We start from the raw sequence: 20676 nt of genomic DNA, 5'->3' as shown, positions 1-20676 counted from the left end.
AGTGTGTATGTGCCACATTTTCTTAATCCATTCTATCATTGATGGGCATTTGGGTTGGTTCCAAGTCTTTGCTGTTGTGAATAGTGCTGCAATAAACATACATGTGCATGTGTCTTTATAGCAGCATGATTTATAATCCTTTGGGTATATACCCAGTAATGGGATGGCTGGGTCAAATGGTATTTCTAGTTCTAGATCCTTGAGGAATCGCCACACTGTCTTCCACAATGGTTGAACTAGTTTACAGTCCCACCAACAGTGTAAAAGTGTTCCTATTTGTCCACATCCTCTCCAGCACCTGTTGTTTCCTGACTTTTTAATGATCACCATTCTAACTGGTGTGAGATGGTATCTCACTGTGGTTTTGATTTGCATTTCTCTGATGGCCAGTGATGATGAGCATTTCTTCATGTGGATAGACATAGCTTCTATATTAACTCAGAACTTAGTTTTATATTCTTGGCTCCACCAGTGTCTTGTTTCATTAAGCCAAAGCATGCATTTTAAAAATTTTTTATTTTTTATTTTAGAATCGGAGGTACATGTACAGGAATTCTAATTATTCCATTGCCCAATAGGTAGTATTTCAGTCCCTGCCTCACTCCCTCCCACTTTGAAGTCTCAGTGTTTACTGTTCCCATCTTTTTGTCCATGTGCACTCAGTATTTAGCTCCCACTTGTGAGAACATAGAGTGTTTGGTTTTCTGCTCCTGCCTTCATTCACTTAGGATAATGGCCTCCAGCTGCACCCATGCTGCTGTAAAGGATATGATTTTGTTCTCTTTTATGGCTATGTAGTATTCCATGTTGTACATGTACCACATTTTCTTTGTCTAATCCACCGTTGATAGGTACCTGGATTGATTCCCCATCTTTGCTGTTGTGAATGGTGCAAGGCATGCATAAGAAACAGGGGCATTATTGCTCCAAAGGGGTGAACATTAATTCTTGAGGGGCAAAAAATCTTTACTCTTTTTATGTATAAGGCACAAATAAATGTGCAACACAGAAACACATATACAGTATATCTGTGGTATTAATATTTCAGTGGGAGGGTGTGTCAAAATTAGGGGGAAAATGTCTTAAAAGGCTCCTGGTGAGGCGGCCGTACTGAAAACGGTTGAGAAACACTGAGCTGAAGGATCTGGTTGCATGTGCTAAGCTCTACCCTAGAGGAAATTCCCAGATACCATTAGATTCATTGTGATGGTCAAACTTTTAGGGAAGTCAGAGTTTCCGCTGTGCGTTAAAGGTACGACTTCTCATGGGCCAGGAAATGAAGTAGTTAGTACTGCCTTTACATTTGGGTGGCGCCTTTTAGATATCTACAGTCATAGAAATTTTCATTGTCTATACTGTCTTTTCTTAAAATTCCTTAACCTCAAAGTTTGGCTGTAGCTCAAGGAAAGGGATGTAGATAAAATCTCAGCTGCTTAGTCGACTTACCCACAGTCATATCAGGGTCTGGTTTGTGGCTGTGGAAATCAACCATTTGGACCTGTCATTTATAATTTGATAATGTCCCTTTATTGTCATCATGAAAGGAGAAACTGTGGGTCAGTGCTTTTTGCCAAATGTGACAAGTTTTTAAAAGTTGGTTGCTCCTGCCACACCCCCTCTATGGTCTCCAGTGAGATGTCTTCTCTTTCAATTTGTCTGGTACATCAGATAACCTAATTGCGAACCTAGATGATCTAGGCATCATGCTCAGTACTGTGTCTTAAATTGAGAGGCACCTAGTAAGTAAGAGTTGGTTTTAAGGGCAAGGAAAAGAAGATGGTAAGTAGATGCCTGATGAGTTGTTTTTTGTTTGTTTGTTTGTTTTAGACTAGATTGTCACCGTTTGTTTTTTTTTTTTTTTTTTTTTTTGAGACGGAGTCTCGCTCTGTCGCCCAGGTTGGAGTGCAGTGGCCGGATCTCAGCTCACTGCAAGCTCCGCCTCCCGGGTTCACGCCATTCTCCTGCCTCAGCCCCCCGAGTAGCTGGGACTACAGGCGCCCACCACCTCGCCCGGCTAGTTTTTTTTTTTTGTAGTTTTAGTAGAGACGGGGTCTCACTGTGTTAGCCAGGATGGTCTCGATCTTCTGACCTCGTGATCCGCCCGTCTCGGCCTCCCAAAGTGCTGGGATTACAGGCTTGAGCCACCGCGCCCGGATTGTCACTGTTTCACATGAGAGGGTAGTATTATGTACAGTGACCTTGTTTAAAGTGTCAGTTTAATATTACCACTAAGACCCTGCCCCAGCTTTATCACCTGAGCACTAAAAAGTGCTGTGTGGAGTTTAGTCCGCGCTGGTAACTCTTGAGTATTCAGTGGGTCTTTTAACAATTACCACCATGGAGGAGACAGCAAGGAAGAGAAATGCCATAATCTTTTACTGTTTCTAATCAGTGAAAGAGGGATTAGATGAAACAAATGTTACAGAGTTGTGACTTTGATCCCCCATTGGTAAGCAGTAATTGTAGAGACTGGATTTCAAAAGCCCTGAGAGTTTACTTTCAATCTATCTATTATAGTTTAATCCCCAGTAATGCAGGTGGAGGAGGATTAGTGGAATTTTAATAGTAGAAACAGCAATTCTTTCAGTCGTATTTTCTGTTTTCCCATTATAAATGGAAAGAATTGATCATTTATTAACGTGTATCCCCCTAAATTTACTTGTAACAAGATTCCATGGCAGAAATCCCAGATTCCAATTCAAGGAATCATTTGCAGCTGCTGTACAGAGCAGTGGTTAAGAAATGTGTACCTGCTGGGTGTGGTGGCTCACGTCTGTAATCTCAGCACTTTGGGAGGCCAAGGCAGGTGGATCACGAGGTCAGGAGTTTGAGACCAGCCTGGCCAACATGGTGAAACCCCATCTCTACTAAAAATACAAAAATCAGCTGGGTGTGGTGGCGTACACCTGTAGTCTCAGGTACTCAGGAGGCTGAGGCAGGAGAATCGCTTGAACCCGCGAGGTGGAGGTTGCAGTGAGCCGAGATTGTGCCACTGCACTCCAGCCTGGTGACAGAGTGAGACGCCATCTCAAAAAAATAAAAAAAGAAATGTGTACCTAAACACAAGGTCTATCTGTGGTACCTGGGCTGTTCTCCTGAGAAAGCAGATGGCTAATGCCTTAAATAAAATTGTTTTTCTAAAGTAAATGATGATTAAATACAAATTTGACTCTAATGTTACAGAAAATAAAACAATATAAAATCAGTTAGAGGAGAATGGTTAATGAAGACAGTTCTAGTCAGGTCTGTCTTTACCCGTGAAAGACATTAGTCTTGGAAAATGGCTTCATGTCTCTGGACCCGTTTCCTAACCTCTAGGATGGTAGAACTCTAGGATAATGTAGAATTATATTAATTTTACTTTCTATGAAATTGAGTTCCTTGATTCAGACTTAGTTGCTTCTCTTTTTAATCCAGCACCTAATATTGTGGAACCAAAAAAATGGATACTCTCTGACTGTTGTCTAAATGTGAATGTTGTGGTCAAAAATTAAATAAGTATGTGTTGATTTCTATCTGTGTATGTGGGGGTGTGTGTGTATAGAAGGCATAATTTGATGGAGGAGATTGTCTTGTAAGAGAAAAAGGGGAAGAGAAAATAAAAAATAAGAAGGAATAAGTGTATGAGTAAAATGGTGAGACTTTGTTTTAAAAGTGTGCCCTTAAAATTAACTGTAAGCAAATGAATCATGGGAAATCTCTTCAAATTAGTTACCCTGGAGGCACTGCTCTTCTGCTGCGATCTTGCAAAAACATTTTTAGTACTTTCGTTGGAATTATTTTTAGACCTGGGTATGAACCACTTAAGTCATCTTTCTTTATTTTTTTTTCATGGTAAAGTCTTGTACTGGTTCTGAATGATTTTTGACTTGATTCTGAACATTCCTTTTAGGATTTTCAAGAGTGTCCTTCAAGTTCTGGAGATAGGACTTTACAATGGAACTATTATTGGAATCAGAATAAAGCTTTCCTTTACAACTCTGGAGAGGATAGTACTCACTCTGATGTTTAGTTCAGTTTATTAAGATTTATGTGTATGTGTGCATAGGAAAAAAACAACAACTAGAAAGACATAATACCAGAGTATTAATTGGTATCTTTGGTGATTTAATTTTATTCTTTTTTTTTTTTTTTCCAAGACGGAGTCTTGCTCTGTCGCACAGGCTGGAGTGCAGTGGCATGATCTCAGCTCACTGCAACCTCCGCCTCCTGGGTTCAAGCAATTCTCCTGCCTCAGCCTCCCCTGTAGCTGGGACTACAGGCACACGCCACCATGCCCAGCTAATTTTTGTATTTTTAATAGAGACAAGGTTTTACCACGTTGGCCAGGCTGGCCAGCTCTTGGCCTCATGATCTTCCCGCCTCAGCCTCCCAAAGTGCTGGGATTACAGGTGTGAGCCACTGCACCCAGCCTAATTTTCTTCTTCGTACTTTTCTCTTTTTTCCAAATTTTCTACAGTGAATATATTATTTATAATCCGGAAAAAGAGAAAAAAATAGTATTATTACTTTCTGGTCATGTTCATTATATGTTCTTGACATGTGAGCAGGTGTCCCAGGTATCATAGGAGAGCGGATTCACTTTCCTGAATCTAAAGCCAGGTGGTAGAACCAGGTACGGTGCTTAGGCCTGTTTCTTTAATAAGTACTATTTTTAATAATGGATTTCAAAGTTTGCCCTTTTCAAGCAGTAGTTTAGTGAAAAAGAATAAATTGATTCTTCTAATTATTTTATGATTTCAAAAAACATTTTACTTCAATTTGCCAAGAAGTGGATTGTGATATCAAAGTGTAAGTTTATTTCTCTGATGCTAGTGAAATCATTTCCTTCTTAAAACAATTTTTTATTCAAACAGTGTGGTTTGATTGAAGAATATCATTCAAAAATAGGTACAACTTATCTATGCGAATTGAAATATCTTAGTTTTAGTAAGTTTGGTCATGCTTATCACTCAGATGGAAAAGAATGTGTTTATAATAAAGGAAAAACATTTTATGCAGGGAAGGGGATATAAAGACAACTTTAAATATGGAAAAAATTTCTTAAGATGATGCCAAATAATTGCTACATTAAGGAAATAAAAATTGAAATATGAACACAAAATATCTAGGAGGTCGTCTGTTAGGCATGTTGGGGGGTGTGGTCATGGAAATTCTTAATATTTGAGTCGTATGTAAACATTTAGAATAAAAACTAACTTACATAGCTAGTGCTTGCAGCCCCTGCCTGAAAGTTCTATTAGGCATTCAGTGGATATTTCAACCTGTCTCCTGTATACTTAGCACTATGCTGGAGGCTGTGCTGTGTAGAACCATTAGCGATTGTCTATGTCTGCAAGGAGTTTATAGTATAGTTGAGGATGGCATTTTGACTCGAGATGAGTAGTAATACTAGCATGTTCTCTGAAGGGCCAGTTGAATAGTAAGGACAACAAGGACAAATGGCACAGAGGGAGAAGTAATTAGTGGCTGAAGTCATCTAGAGAAGTTTCTCAGAGTAGGGGGAGGATATTTTCCGTGCTGACAAGAGAGAATGATTGAGTCTTTTTAATGTTTTTTTTTCTCTTTTTTCATTGAAAATCTTTGTTATATTCCTTACTTAAAAGTAAGGACTTAAAAACCTGAGGATTTTAGCCAGAATTGTCCTGTTCTAATTAGACCTGTGTCAGTAGTTCTCAATTGGAAGTGATTTTGCCCCTCAGGGGACATTTAGCAGTCTTATAGGCATCTGGTGGGTAGAGGCAGGGGATGCACAGGGCACCCCTCTTTCCCACCTACCCGCACACCAAAGAATTCTCCAGCTGGAAATGTCAGTAATACTGAGATTCAAAACCCCTGGTCTACATGTGCTTGAGGGACAGTGAAGAGACTACCATTTGTTTTATGTGACCAGTACCTCAAGGAGTTATAGGGCTGGGCTGTGAACCGTTAGTAAGTGGCACATGATTAATTATTCAGTCCTGAGTTATTCACCTTACTTCAGTGAAAATCACAGTCTAAACCAGGGACTTAATGAAGGATTACTGACAAAAGAGAACTATATATGAATGAAACATCATCTTTTTGCACTTCACCCAAGTTTGTATCATATCCAGTAAGCCAGTAGTTGTGCATCAAAACATTGTCCATGTCTCAACTCTTTACATGTTATCAAGACCTCTGGCCTTCATGGAAAGAGTATAGACTTTAGAATCAGAGAGTCCTAGATTTCAAGTTCTGGTTCCAGCTATGTGACTTTGGATAAGTTACCTAATCTCTCTGAGTTACAGTTTGTTCTGTAAAAGAGGATAATGAAATAAATCTTCTGTAAAAGAGGATAATACAATAAAGAAGACATATATTTATTTCTATTGTTTGTAGAAGGCATGCTTTGATTGTTGTGAGGATTAAAGAAGCGTTATAAGTACCTAAAATATTACCTTGCACATATTTAGCACTTGATAAATGTTATCTACTACTAACCCTTAGGAAAACTTTGCAATGTAAATATTGTTATACCCACTGTGTAAATGTAGAAACTGAGGTTCAGAGAAGGTATAGCTTGTGTAAAACCACACAGTAAATAGTAGAAGTAGGATTCACATCCATGCCTTATTTCCAAATTCATATGCTTGTCATATTACCTTGATAAATAATGGAGAAGGGAAAAGATCAGAAAAATTAAAAGGAAAAAAATACTTTTTAAAAAGCGACTTTTCCCCTTCCCCCAAACTGAAATTTCCCCCTTTACCTAGGTTTTGAATTATTTAAATGTTTCATGTAAGTCAAAATTGCTATGAGAAATGCATTTTATGCTTCTAAAATAACAGTGTGCCCTTAGATTTGTAAAGAGGTGGCCAAATAATTTCATATATTTCAAGTTTTTTAACTTCTTATTGTTAAAAAAAAATCATCCCCAGGCTTAAGAATTTCCCATTTAAAATCTTTATTCTAGAGGCTATAGTTTTGTTTCTTACACTTTCTGGAAGAATCTGTGCTAATGACCAGCACTGCCAGATTTTTTCATGATATTTTCATTTTTATCCATGCATCCGCTGGTGTCCAACTTACTAGACTACTAAAACTGAATCAGAGTTTAATATACTTATTGTGCCTTACAGAATAATTTATTTTACATCACTTAACAGCTTCCCCTTTCTGCAGCCCTGAAGTTCCATAAGAATCAGCTGAGGAGATGAATTTATTTATTCCTTCCTAGTCTAGAGTTTTGTGGCATCAATAAAACCGTAGATGCTAGAGCCAGTTTCAACAACTACCTGCTAAAGGAATAAATCCTTCTTAATAGGGATGACATTTCCATGCCCTGAATCCTGGGGAGAAAAATCTAGCAAGCAAGAAAAGATTTATGTAATTCTTTTCTATGAGAAGAATTGTTGTACAGTGAGTGCATGTGGATGGAATTTTAATAAACATTGAACCAGGCAGAACAGAATTTTTAAAAAAGCCATAGGTATATAAAACATCATCTGAGTTTTTTGAGCAGTGTTAATATGCGAGCAGTCTACTTTGGATAAACAAAAATGAATTGTTTTTCTCATTGTGTCAATTTGTATGTTTCTAAGTTCCTTAAAATATAAGCAGCGGAACATAATGAACTCTCTTGTTAGTTGACTAAATTCTTCATTGTTTATAATATCAGTAAAAGTCCTTCTAGCTTATTATAATTAGCCTGAAACCTGATTGTAAACTCTTAGTCAATTGTGAACCTGATTAATTAGTCTAAGGTCACACAGGTAGACAGAGCCAGGAATGAAAGACGGGTTTTCTGACCACTAGTCCAGTTTTCTTCCTACTATTTTGACTTTTTCATAATTTTATCCATTCTAATTGGGCATTAATTTTTTTTCAAAGTTTTTAATTGTGATAAATACACAGCATAAAATTATTAAATTTCAAAACATCGGCCGGGCATGGCGGCTCATGCCTGTAATCCCAGCACTTTGGGAGGCTGAGGCGGGCGGATCACAAGGTCAGGAGATCGAGATCGTCCTGGCTAACACAGTGAAACCCCGACTCTACTAAAAATAGAAAAATTAGCTGGGCGTAATGGCAGGCGCCTGTAGTCCCAGCTACTCAGGAGGCTGAGTCAGGAGAATGGCGTGAACCTGGGAGGCGGAGCTTGCAGTGAGCCGAGATCACGCCACTGCACTCCAGCCTGGGCCACAGAACCAGACTCCGTCTCAAAAAAAAAAAAAAAAAAAAATTTCAAAAAATCTCTTTGAATGGGTAAATAATACACGAACATGTAACAAAAATGAAAGGTTTACAGTATATAGTGATGAGTCTAGCTCCTACTCCTAACTCCTGTCCATCCCAGTTCTCCTTACAGGCAGCCACAGTAAGGAATGAGGCATTTCAAATAGACTGCTTTGGTTTCATAACATGCATAAACTGACATTGTATTGCGTTATTCTTTGAGTTGCAGTCTGGCCTGCCAAGTTTAGGGGTTGCCTAACAGAGGAAAAATATAAGCTGTGGAATTAGAATATGGAGAGATTTATGAATTGAATTGGAAAATTACCCAAGGTCCAAGTTATTTCCAGTAATAGAAGTGAGGACTCTCTTACAGAAGTAGTTTATTACTCAGATACTGCCTTTTGTACAAATAGCTTAAAGTATATTATAAGAGCACACATGTATATCTTCATGACAGGTAAAATCCATGTCTGAGTATTACATAACTATATACAGCTACTTTAAAATCAACAACACGTTGGCCAAAAGAAAGAACCATGCTGATGTTTGAATAAACATCCTTAGGCTCTGAAACTGTCATCGCAGGACACTGCATGGATCTGCTTCTCTTGGGCCTCTGAGCCTACATGTCCTACCCTGCTGAAACCTTAGCCCCTGTCTTTGGATTAGACCCCAGGCCTTTGGGTGAGGAGATAAGGGGGGCTCCAGGAGTACACATGAACCTCTGACCATGCTGCCACTGTTGAGGTTGTACAGAATGAAAAGCAGTAGGGCAGCAGCAGCCTCTTAGTTTTGCCCAGACCAAGGTAGCTTTTAATGCAGAGGTACTGGATTGATAGCTGCATATGACTGCCTCCGTGGCGAGAGTCAAGCTCCAGAAATCTGTAGGCTACAGCCTAGCAGGCCACATTTGAGGCTTCATCCCAGTTTAAAAAGCAGATCTTCCCAAGTGAAAGGAAGAAGGAAGGACACTGCAAAGTTTCTCTCTTTGAATATCTCTATATGACCAACTATCTGGCAGGGGAAAGGCTGTAGGGAATTTATAGATGGTTTAGAGAAAGAGAGATGAGAGTAGGTCAGGGAAGAGATAGGGAGAGGAAAGGCAAGGTGGGAGAAAGTTGTCTTTTTGAGAGAGAAAGTCTTTGCCTTCTGTACTGTTACTCTTGGATTATAGTCTCATGTTCTACTCTAAGGCAGTGTTTTTTGAACTACTGTGTTCATAAGACCCTCCTGGAGTACTTGCTAAAAGTTGAGATTCCATGATCTCTATCCTAATGATGCTGACTCAGTGAATCTCAGATAGAGTCCTTGAACACTAGGATAGTTTTAATAAGGTGTTCCAGGTCATTCTGGGGAACACTGCTGGATCAAGGCTGGCCCTTGTACTCTGAACAGTGCGAGATGTTTTGCTCCAGATTTGTCCTCTATTGTAAATACAAACAGCATACTGGGAGCCTTGACTGCAGTTGCTTCATTCATATCTAAATTAGAGCTTTTTTCTTTTTCTTTTTTTTTGAGACAGAGTCTCGCACTGTTGCCTAGCCTGGAGTGCAGTGGTGCAATCTCAGGTCACTGGAGCCTCCGCCTCCCGGATTCAAGCGATTCTCCTGCCTCAGCCTCCCGAGTAGCTGAGATTACAGGCACCCACCACCATGCCCAGCTAATTTTTTGTATTTTTAGTAGAGACGAGGCTTCACCATGTTGGTCAGACTGGTCTTGAACTCCTGAGCTTGTGATCCGCCCGCCTCGGCCTCCCTAAGTGCTGGGATTACAGGTGTGAGCCACTGCTCCCAGCCCTAGAGCTTTTTTCAAAAAGCATTCATATTCCTTTTCACCTGATATGAATGCCTTTGTTGATTTTTTAAATGTTTTTGATTATTTAAAACAATGGAATATTAGTTCATAGTGGCTATTAAAGCATTAGTGCTATTAATCTTTGCAAATAGAACCACTGGCTTTTTGTTCGTCTATAATGGCCCTGCTATTATTTTCCACCTGGACTAATAGTCTGTGATTTTTTTTAAAAATGTACTTTAAAAAAGTGTATTCAGGGCCAGGGGTGTGGCTCAAGCCTGTAATCTTGGCACTTTGGGAAGCTGATTCAGGAGATGGCTTGAGGCCAGGAGTTCAAGACCAGCCTGGGCAACATAATGAGACCCTGTCTCTACAAAAAACAAGAAACAATTAAAAAAAAAAAAAAATAGCCAGATACAGTGGCAGGCACCTGTAGTCCCACCTACTCAGGAGGCTGAGGAAGGAGGATCACTTGAGCCCAGGAGTTCAGGGTTGCATTGAACTGTGATTGTGCCACTGTACTCTAGCCTGGGTGACAGAGTGAGACCCTGTCTCAAAAAAATACATATATGTAGTTAGAACTTTGAAAACAAATAAGTAGCGTTTGTTTCATCATCCTAGTCATTTGAACAGTTTAAAATGTAAATGACTAATTTCAGTGATTGTGTTTTTCCTTTTTAGATAGGAACCAAGGCTTTAGCCTTCTCAACTCATTGACTGGAACAAACCATAGCATTGGGTCAGCAGATCCCTGTCACCCAGAGGTAAACGTTCTTCTTGGATCTTTTTTCCTTCTTTGGCTTTAATTTCTCCTTGTCATTGTGAATCTTTACACGTTCACCATTGTTTTCCTTTCCATTTAAAAGGTGACGGAGAATGTTAAAAATAGACGAAAGGAAAGCCTAAAACAGCCCTTGCTAATGCAGTAAGCCCTTTCAAGATGTTTACAGCTTTGGTTTTATTTTTACTAGGCCGCTTTCTAAAATATGCTAGGATTTCTCTGAGGCATTAATATGCCTTCAGATCTTTAAATAGAAAGTAAATTTGATGGTGCTTTTTTAGTACTTCCTGTGTAAAAGACCTTGGCAAATCTGAGGCAAGGTCCCTGTCCTCAGTGAGCTTGTAGTCCAGTTTCAACCCTGCGTCCGTAAGAACTTTGTTCCAACTTTACCTTGGTCAGCAGCTGGAGCCAAGAGCAAATCATACAGTGCCACACTGTCTTTCCAGGGATCTTTTTCAACAGCCTCTGAGCTATTTGTGTTACGATTGTGTTACATTTTCACATTTTGAATATAACATGGATCTTAAATGAGACAAACAAAAAACATGTTTTAGTAGTCTAAAGCAAAATCAACACTTTCTAGTTCTTCCTTGGGGGAAAGTACTCCTGGGTTAGTGAATTTTTAGCCTTTTATTTTTTTAATGTGATCTTGCTCTTCTTTCTTTGCCTCCAGTTCCTGTTACTCTTTTCTCAAGCCAACCAAGGACTGAAAGTGTGAGCTTTTTTGGATTTAGTTCTGAAATAGTCTATTAAATTGTTGCTTATGTGTATTTTCCTCAACAGCAACCCCATTTGCCAGCAGCAGATAGGACTGAATCCCTCTCTGATCATCGGAGTGGTGCATCTAATACAACAGATGCCCAGGTTGATAGCATTGTGGGTAAGTTCCTCCTTTGGCTGCCAAGAGAGAGCTTTGTGCAACTTGGAATAGGTATCTGGGCAGAAATCATTGAGGGAGAAATTGACTTGAAACACAGAGAAGGGAAAAAAAGTGGTAGTGTACCACACATGAATGTGAGCCTTGCCAGTGGCTATCAGAAAAAGGAAGAAGAATAAATACATAACAAATATGTGAGCACCATTTTTTCTTTAATTCTCCTAGCAGGATCTTGATTCAGATCATCGTAGCCAAGGCAGACAGAACCAGGTGGTGAAACAGCTAGCTCTGTATCATATAGTTTTTTCATAATATTTAACAGTAGTCAGAATTGATGGTGACAAGAATAATACAACTTTGTATTTATAAGCCCTTCCACATCCTTTTAAAGTTCTTTTATATCCCCTTTCTCATTTGGTAATGAAGTTTTGCAGAGAAGTTATTTTATGGAGATGAAGCTAAAGCCCAGAGAAGTTTAATAACTTGTCCAAGGACATCTAGCAAGAAGGGCCTGGAGCTGAAACTGGAATCCAATATGCCGTCCAAAAGCCAGAAAACCAAGGAACTTAACTTGACAATAACTATAAATCTTCTTTTGCTGGGGAACTACTGATACTCCTACTTTATCTTTATGCTACAGAGGGCTCATGTGCAGTAATAAATTTTTAAAACTCTTTTTTCTTATTATAAGATAATTCATGTAGAAAACTCAAGTGATTGATTATAGAAACGTATGAGGAAGAAAAAATCATGTATATATTTTTTTCTCTCCAGTTTATTCAACCTTATCCTCTCAACTGAATCCTTCCCATTGGCTTTTAAACCTGCCTAAGTCTCTGCCGTTAAAACAAACTAGTAATCACACTGAAGTGGGTGGGGACTTCAAGCACTAAACCTAAGTAACTGTAGAAAACAGTAATTGGACTAGATACCATAAGACTAAAAACAAAAAGAACTGAACACAAATACTGAACTCTACTTAGTAAATTTGTTTCTTATTGGGGTATGGCTGAGTAATTCTGAAATTTTTTATATAGATATTTTATACACCACACATATACCAACATATAGAAAACAAGAAAATATAGATAGTGAGAGCTAGGTTTCTTACTGCCAGAGGAAAAAGGTTACCAATAAGGAAAAGGGAAGGCCGAGATGGACCCTTTAGTACTGCATTGGAATCTAGTGTATCAGTATGAACTCATGGTTTTAAAAATGTACTTACAGTTAGAAAATAAATACAGATGTGTGTGTATGTGTGTATTAGTATACACACATGTATTTCCTAGTTCTGTCCACTGAGAGGCCCAGAAGCAACAATATTGCCATAGCAGTGGACACACTTAGCACTCAGATTTTGCTTTCTTTTATTGTGTGTGTGTTGTTGTATTTTTGTTTTTGTTTGAGACAGAGTTTCACTCTTGTTGCCCAGGTTGGAGTGCGGTGGCACGATCTCAGCTCACTGCAACCTCTGTTTCCTGGGTTCAAGCGATTCTCCTGCCTCAGCCTCCCAAGTAGCTGGGATTACAGGCGTGTGCCACCACGCCTGGCTAATTTTTTGTTTTGTTTTGTTTTGTTTTGTTTTTAGTAGAGGTGGGGTTTCTCCATGTTGGTCAGGCTGGTCTCAAACTCCCGACCTCAGGTGATCCACCATATTCGGCCTCCCAAAGTGCTTGGATTATAGGCGTGAGCTACTGCGCCTGGCCAGATCTTGCTTTCTAAATACCATTCTCCAATAAAAGGAAGTAGGGCTTCTTGGAGAAGTGGTTGATTCCTGGACTTGGGCAAGAAAAATACAGGATGACCCTGGAGCATCTCATGGTACCAGAAATTAAGAAAATTCTCAAAAAAGAGTGGGGACATGTTGAAAGGGCTTAGGGACCAATCTAAAAGAGCTTCCAGTGGCTAAATCTGGAACAATTTGACCAGCAAAGTAGTTTAATATAGTATTGCGTTATAAGCCGTAGAATAAGCTAACTATCCATGAGTTCATACTAATATAAATAAATAATTGAATAAACAAATGAGAAAGAAAGGACAGCATCTCCTTACAGAAGAATCCCAAGTAATAAATACAGAAGGAATGAAGAAAGTAGAAAGCCATCATTAGGCACAAAACACAGTAATAGTTGTAGCAGGCAAGATCCACTGATGGATGTTAAAATTAGTGGTGAAAGTTTGAGGAGAAGTATATCTGCATAGTCTAAAAGTATCTCTCTCAAGATATTTATTTATTACAAAGGGGAAAATAGTAACTTTATACTGGAGAAACTCATCAGATACCAGCCACTTTAATTATGTAATGAAGTAATTTAATTATTAACATCACTGGTAATAGGACATATTGACATAATAGCCCTCCTTATAGGATGCAGTGAGAAGGTATTCTCACCAAAAATGCATAACTGCAATCTAATAATAAGAAAATATCTGATAAACCCGGTTAAGGGACATTATACAAGTAACTGACCATACAAGTGTTAAAGTCATGAAAGACAATGAAAGACTGAAGAACTGTCACAAATTGGAAAAGACTAAGGAGATTTGACAACTAAATTCCATGTAGATCTTGGAACAGAAAAAGGATATTAGTGGAAAAACTGATAAAGCCTATGGTGTGGTTAATGACATTATACCAATATTAACTTCTTGATTTTTATAATTGTACCATGGTCATATAAGATGTTAACACTAGGGGAAAGTGGGTGAGGAGTATATAGGAACTCTGTATACTATTTTTGCAAGTTTTTTTTTAAACAATAAATTCAGAAAAAAATTTAAGGCAAAACCAAATCAATAAAAACCAAACACTTCCTCAATCCCACGTCTTCCACCTTATCTCTTTACTAAACTTATTTCTATTCCTTACCTCCCATTTGCCCCTCACCTCACTCCTGTCTGTCTTTTGCCCCTGGTATGCCACTACAGCAGCTCTGTGCAAAGGCCAACAATGAACTCCATGCCACTGAATTGGGTAGATATTTTCCAGTCCTCATCTTGACCTTGTGGCGGCATTCAGTGTTACAGATCAATTCCTCTTTGAAACATTATCTTCCCGTGCCTCACCCAACACGATGTCACCTGGTTTTCTTCCTACTTCTCTGATTATTCCTTCTCTTTCTTTGGTAGATACCCTCCTTTTCTCAGCCTTTAAATATTGACATTCTTCATTGCTCCATTTAAACTCTTCCAAATCTATATTTAGGCATGGAGTGATTCTGTCTACATTAACAGCTCAATTACTATGTATACACAGATAAATCACAAACTTTTATCTTCAGCCCTATATACTAACTTCCTACACAACATGTCCATTCAACAAAAGCAAATATATTAACCAGAATACATTTTGAACACCAAATTGTCTATGTGGCATTGTGATAGATGCAAATAATTATAAGTCATCCTATCTTCGGAGCTTAGTCTAAAAATATAGAAGTAGGACCTATAATGTAGTGATTAAGGTCATAGGCATTGGAGTCCTGTAATTGGAACCCTGCTGGGTTCAAATCATGGCTTTATTACTAGTAATGGCCTGACCTTGAGTAAATTAACCTCTGTTGGTGTTAGTTTCCTCTTCTGTAAAATAACGGTGACAAATCTTTCCTCATAGGGCTGTTGCAAAGATGAAATGGAACCATGTAAGTTAAGGCATTCAGTGGTACAGATCCAAAGCAAACTCTCTCTCTTATGGTAGTAGTATTTATTAAAGTAGTGGTGGAGAAATGTTAGAATAAAAGGTAATATATGCAAGTGCTAAGACAGTTCTCGAAACAGTAAATGTAGAAAGAATTCTAAGGAAGGAGACCTGTGAAACTGGGATGGGCAGGGAAGACATTCTGAAGGTAGTGGGCCTGGAAAGGAGAAGTAGTTAAATTTCTGATTAAAAACAAACTTTAATAAAGAAGCAGTGTGCCAAGGTAGAAACCGTAAAAGATTTGTAGTAAGGAAATGTGAATTTAAATCAGCTCTACCTCTGAATAGCTGTAATTTTAGATGAGTTCATTTTTAGATACAGGGTTTTTTTTTCCATATCATTTTCTGTTATTCTCAGATAATGTTATCTGTTCCAATCACCTTTTATAGTTGTTATCAATAATAGATGTGAAAATATTTGTTGTACAGTAAAATATGGTATAAACATTTATTGGTGAATCAATGTACCTCAGTGGAGTGAGTATGCTTTTGGAGTTGGTAACCCCTGTGTCTGGATCCACTTACTAGCTGTGACCTCGGCAAGTCACTTCAACTCTAAGCTGTGGTTTTCTTATCTTTAGAATGGAAATAGTACTCCTTACCTCATGTCAATGTTGTGAGGATAAAATAGTTACTCTTTGTGAGGGCCCACTAGCAGCCAAGCAGGGCGAGGCACCATGAACTGTAAAGGTGGTATACACTGGGCCTTCGATCATTGGTGACTTCATCAAGGTTATCATTTGCCTTAGGATTCTCTCAGTGTAGCACATATGCAAATAACGTGACAGATAATGTGACAAATCCCTATTTCAGATCCCATGTTAGATCTGGATATTCAAGAACTAGCCAGTCTTACTACTGGAGGAGGAGATGTGGAGAATTTTGAAAGACTCTTTTCAAAGTTAAAGGAAATGAAAGGTAATCGGATCCATTGTGTCTCATATGTTCCCGTATTGATGCTTGTCTGTTTTATGTAGTAGCATTTTATTTTGTTCACTGCTGGATTGGATTCCTTGTTCTGGTCTCAGCTGTCTTGAGAAACTTAGCTACTCGTGGGACTTGGTAAAAAAAAATTTCCATCTTCATTCTCTTTCCTTTTACTTTTCCTGCTTTTGCCTTCTTCTGTTTCTTTCAACGTGTTACGTGTCCTGTGCTATTAGACAAATTTCTTAAGATGCATTTTCCCCCTAGACAAGGCTGCGACGCTTCCTCACGAGCAAAGAAAGGTGCATGCAGAAAAGGTGAGACAATCAGCCGGGTATTTAGTGAGTACCTATAAAAGGTCTAGTGCTATTATTATAATTATATATCACACTTGTGTATTTCTGAAGCGTCTTAGTGTGAGCTTTTCATTGAATATTAACTTCGAACTAATTAAATATTTATACAGTAATAGTATAGTTGCTGCATTCAAACCAAGATTTTTCACCTCTATGGTGAGTGACATGGAACCTTCATTGAGACTCACAATGTTTGCCTTTCTAACTATTGGGCCAGAAAACTCTTAGTTGTTTTGTTATATTATTACCAACACATGTTATTGGCAGGAAACTTGGATGGTTGATGGTGTTCCCTGATATGAATGTGTCATAATTTATCCTGTTCCCTTTTGGACATTTAGGTCATGTGCATTTTTTGCTTCTATAAATAATGAAGCTGTGCATATCCTTACACATCATCTTTGTATACAACTCTAAATATATCATTGGTATAAATTTCTAGATGTGGCGATCATGGATCAAATGGTATTCAAGGGTTTTGATATGTGTTGCCAGAGGACTGGAGGGCAAAGTGCAGTATTGTAGGTCTCAGTCAGTTCAAGGCATAACATATGAAACAAGCTGAAATGTAGCTGTTGCCTAACATTTGTTGTATGCTTCTCTCCACAGGTGGCCAAAGCATTCTGGATGGCAATCGGGGGAGACAGAGATGAAATTGAAGGCCTTTCATCTGATGAAGAGCACTAAATTATTCATACTAGGGTTTGACTAACAAAGATGCTAGCTGTCTCTGAGATATCTCTCTACTCAGCCCAGTCATATTTTGCCAAAATTGCCATTATCATGTTGGTTGCCTGACTTGTTTATAGGGTCCCCTTAATTTTAGTTTTTAGTAGAAGGTTAAGGAGAAATCCTTTTTTCCTCTGTATATTGTAAGAGAACGAGGAATACAGTGATAGTAATGAGTGAGGATTTCTTAAATATACGTTTTTTTTGTTGTTCTAGGAATGAGGGTAGGATAAATCTCAGAGGTCTGTGTGATTTACTTAAGTTGAAGACAACCTCCAGGCCATTCCTGGTCAACCTTTTAAGTAGCATTTCCAGCATTCACACTTGATACTGCACATCAGGAGTTGTGTCAACTTTCCTGGGTGATTTGGGTTTCTCCGTTCGAGGAGCTTGTAGCTCTGAGCTATGATGCTTTTATTGGGAGGAAAGGAGGCATCTGCAGAATTGATGTGAGCTATGTGGGGCCAAAGTCTTAGCCCACAGCTTAGTCTCTACCTAAGAAAATGCCTCTGGGCATTCTTTTGAAGTATAGTGTCTGAGCTCATGCTAGAAAGAATCAAAAAGCCAGTGTGGGTTTTTAGACTGTAATAAATGAGGCAAAGGATTTCTATTCCAGTGGGAATAAAACCTCTCTAGTGAGTTGTGGGAGATAGGTTGTATGTTAGAGAGAACCTTAAGGAGTCCTTGTATGGGCCATGGAGACCGTATGTGATCATATACTGTGATTTTCGTGAAGAAACTCTTCTGCCTTAGTTAGAGTTCTCCCCTACTGCTGGAGATGCCAGGGCTGTGTTGTCATACTTTATACCCACAAAACAAGGCACATTTCCCCCTTTTTCTCTTTACAGCCAAAGAGAGATGATTGCCAAAGGGGGAACACTAAGGGGTGGGTGGGGAAGCGAAATGTTGGGCAGTGAATTCCTGAGCACCTTGTTTGACTTCCGAGGTTCATAGCTCCTCTCTGCCCTTCCAAGCCTCGAACCTTGGGTGACTATCTTTCGTTCTTTATCCTTTGTCTTGAGTGAGTGGGTCAGCCCCAAAGGAACTGATAAGTAAATGGCAAGTTTTTAAAGGAAGAGTGGAAAGTACAGCAAATAAAAATCCTTATTTGTTTTTGTAGACTTTGTAATGCATATCATTAGCCCTCACTGTGATCATTATTGCTGTGGCTCTGAACTGGCACATAGTACAGTGGATGGAAGGTGCCCACACACCAGCTGAGAACCGGTTCTGGCCTAGGTGGGCCCTAGAACCATTTACACCACATGAAAGAAACAGGTTGGGTTAGGAGCAGAAAGAAATAAGGCTCACACCCCTCCAGACACCACCTTATAAGCACTGCAGAACCTGAAACAGATGGCAGAAGGAATGGAATGCTACAGGGGCCAGCAGGAGTGACCACAGGGAGGAGACAGCTCAGTGACTGAAGCATTCAGGAAAAGGCTTTCCAGGGAACACTGGACATTGCTTAGTGACCTTTTGTTCCTTCCTTTTTTTTTCGTTTTACTGTTCTGAAGGACTTTGAGTCTGTGGTTCACCACCAGCCCATCAGTGTTTCTTTGAGGTGATTGCGTTAGGGAAGTTGGCTCTGGGGTTGCAAAAAAAAAAGGTGAAACATGTTTTCCTTAAGAGATGGAAGGCTTTAGAAAATATACTAGGCCATCTGGTTAGAAAAAACAGACCAGACTAGAAAAATCTGTGAATTTGATTTGGTAGCTTAAACAAAGCCAGATGATTAAAATGTGATTTATTTATAAACTCTGCTAATGTCTATTATTATGATTTTGGTTTTTTTTTAGGGGGTATGAGCGAGGGAAGCCCTATATCCTTCATTGGATTAGACATATATAGTGAATAGTGGAAGAGTTTGTCAAGCTCACTATTTTGGAATTTACCCTGCATATGTAATGTCATGTTTTTAAGACCTCAGCTATGTAGGGATATTGGCCTCTTCTAGGGACATATGGGATGAAGGTCTCTAGTGAAATCTACTAAAAGCCCATGTTAGAATAGTGATCATGAGCTAACACTACAGTAATAGCTGCAGTCTATCTACAGTGACCTATGTTCACGCTACCACAAGTTGTTACAGAATTGCCAGCTGGAATTTAAAATAAGAGACTTGGTTTTTGGTTGTTTTTTCCTTAAACATTTCTTCATTTGCATAACATAGGGTTTGGCACATAGTAGGCCCTTAGTTTTGGTTGTAAAGTATGGTTTGTGTTGGATGAATATGATCACAAAGTTTGAAGATCCATACATAAGTGCTGGAAGGTAAGGAAAGACAAGAATAAACATTTTTCCCCTGAGAAAATCATGTGTTATGTAATAATTTTAGAGTGATGAAGACATAGATATTTTTATAATTTTAAAATATGCCATCCTGCCAGAGTATGAGAAGATTGACAGAACCAGTTTGCTTGCTCTCTATTTATAGAACTTGGCCACGTCTAATTCAGAGAAGCTAGAGATTCAGGGAAGCTAGACTTAGATGGTTGAGTAATATGGGATGTGGTTCAAGGACCATAGAGCATGTCAGGCCATTCCTGCAAACTATTTCTAACACGTGAAATGTGATATATGGCTAATTTCCTGGTCCCACTGTGGAGAGGTCGGGATCAACAATTTTTGCCATGGCTTGTCAGATTCCTTTAACCTTGGGCCAGTCTCTTAACAATGGCCATTGAGAGAGCGTGTGGAATGCCCCTTGCCTTGCCTTGGCCTGCCATGGAAAAACAGTCTTAGAAGAATCACTGTCTAAGGGTAAGATGAGAGCTCTGTAAACTATCCTGAGCTTCAGCGTTTGCTGATGCAAAGCTAAATTTAGCAAACGTGTCCAGTGTGGTCAGAGGTTCTGATTCATTAGGGGTTCTGATTCATAGAACGTTCTGATTGATGGAGACAAGAGTTTCAGTGAGTATTCTAATGCATTAGATTTGCTCTTCACTCTCCCTACTGCCCCTGTTAATTTTACAATAGACAATTTAGCTACAGCATTATGTCATTAAGTACCAAATCTGATTAGAGGACTATAGGTGAAGAAAGTGTAAAAAGTCTGGTCATGCGTACTGAACCCAGTACGGTGTTAGTACAAGGTTAGTTTGAAAACAACCCCCTATTAACTTTCCCATAATTTGTATGTCTCATGAAAGTAGACTGCTGACTGTGCAGGGCATAATTCTAGTATTTTCAGTTCCACTCAGGGTTTAGTGATCCATCCTGGCACCTTTGGCATGTAAGCTCTTAGAGAAAACGTCTTAGAAATCCTCTAAATTTTGGCCGGGCGCAGTGGCTCATGCCTGTAATCCCAGCACTTTGGGAGG

At 39.0% G+C, this 20676-nt stretch overlaps 1 protein-coding gene across 2 annotated transcripts in view; it reads left to right on the top strand.

Moving 5' to 3' along the window:
* Positions 1–19111, top strand: part of AAGAB (alpha and gamma adaptin binding protein) — a 59988-nt gene extending 40877 nt beyond the window's left edge. For both annotated transcript variants that reach the window (XM_008016144.3, XM_008016145.3), the window contains exons 6-10: positions 10672–10754; positions 11555–11651; positions 16158–16262; positions 16536–16585; positions 17234–19111. In XM_008016144.3, coding sequence (XP_008014335.3) covers positions 10672–10754; positions 11555–11651; positions 16158–16262; positions 16536–16585; positions 17234–17311 — 413 coding nt within the window. In that variant the 3' untranslated portion in view covers positions 17312–19111. The remainder of the gene's footprint in view (positions 1–10671; positions 10755–11554; positions 11652–16157; positions 16263–16535; positions 16586–17233) is intronic.
* Positions 19112–20676: the final 1565 nt, after the last annotated feature.

Source organism: Chlorocebus sabaeus, chromosome 26, assembly GCF_047675955.1.
Source record: "Chlorocebus sabaeus isolate Y175 chromosome 26, mChlSab1.0.hap1, whole genome shotgun sequence".
Taxonomy (NCBI): Eukaryota; Metazoa; Chordata; class Mammalia; order Primates; family Cercopithecidae; genus Chlorocebus; species Chlorocebus sabaeus.
Note: the sequence above shows the minus strand (reverse complement) of the source record. Positions and strands in the feature narration are given on the sequence as shown.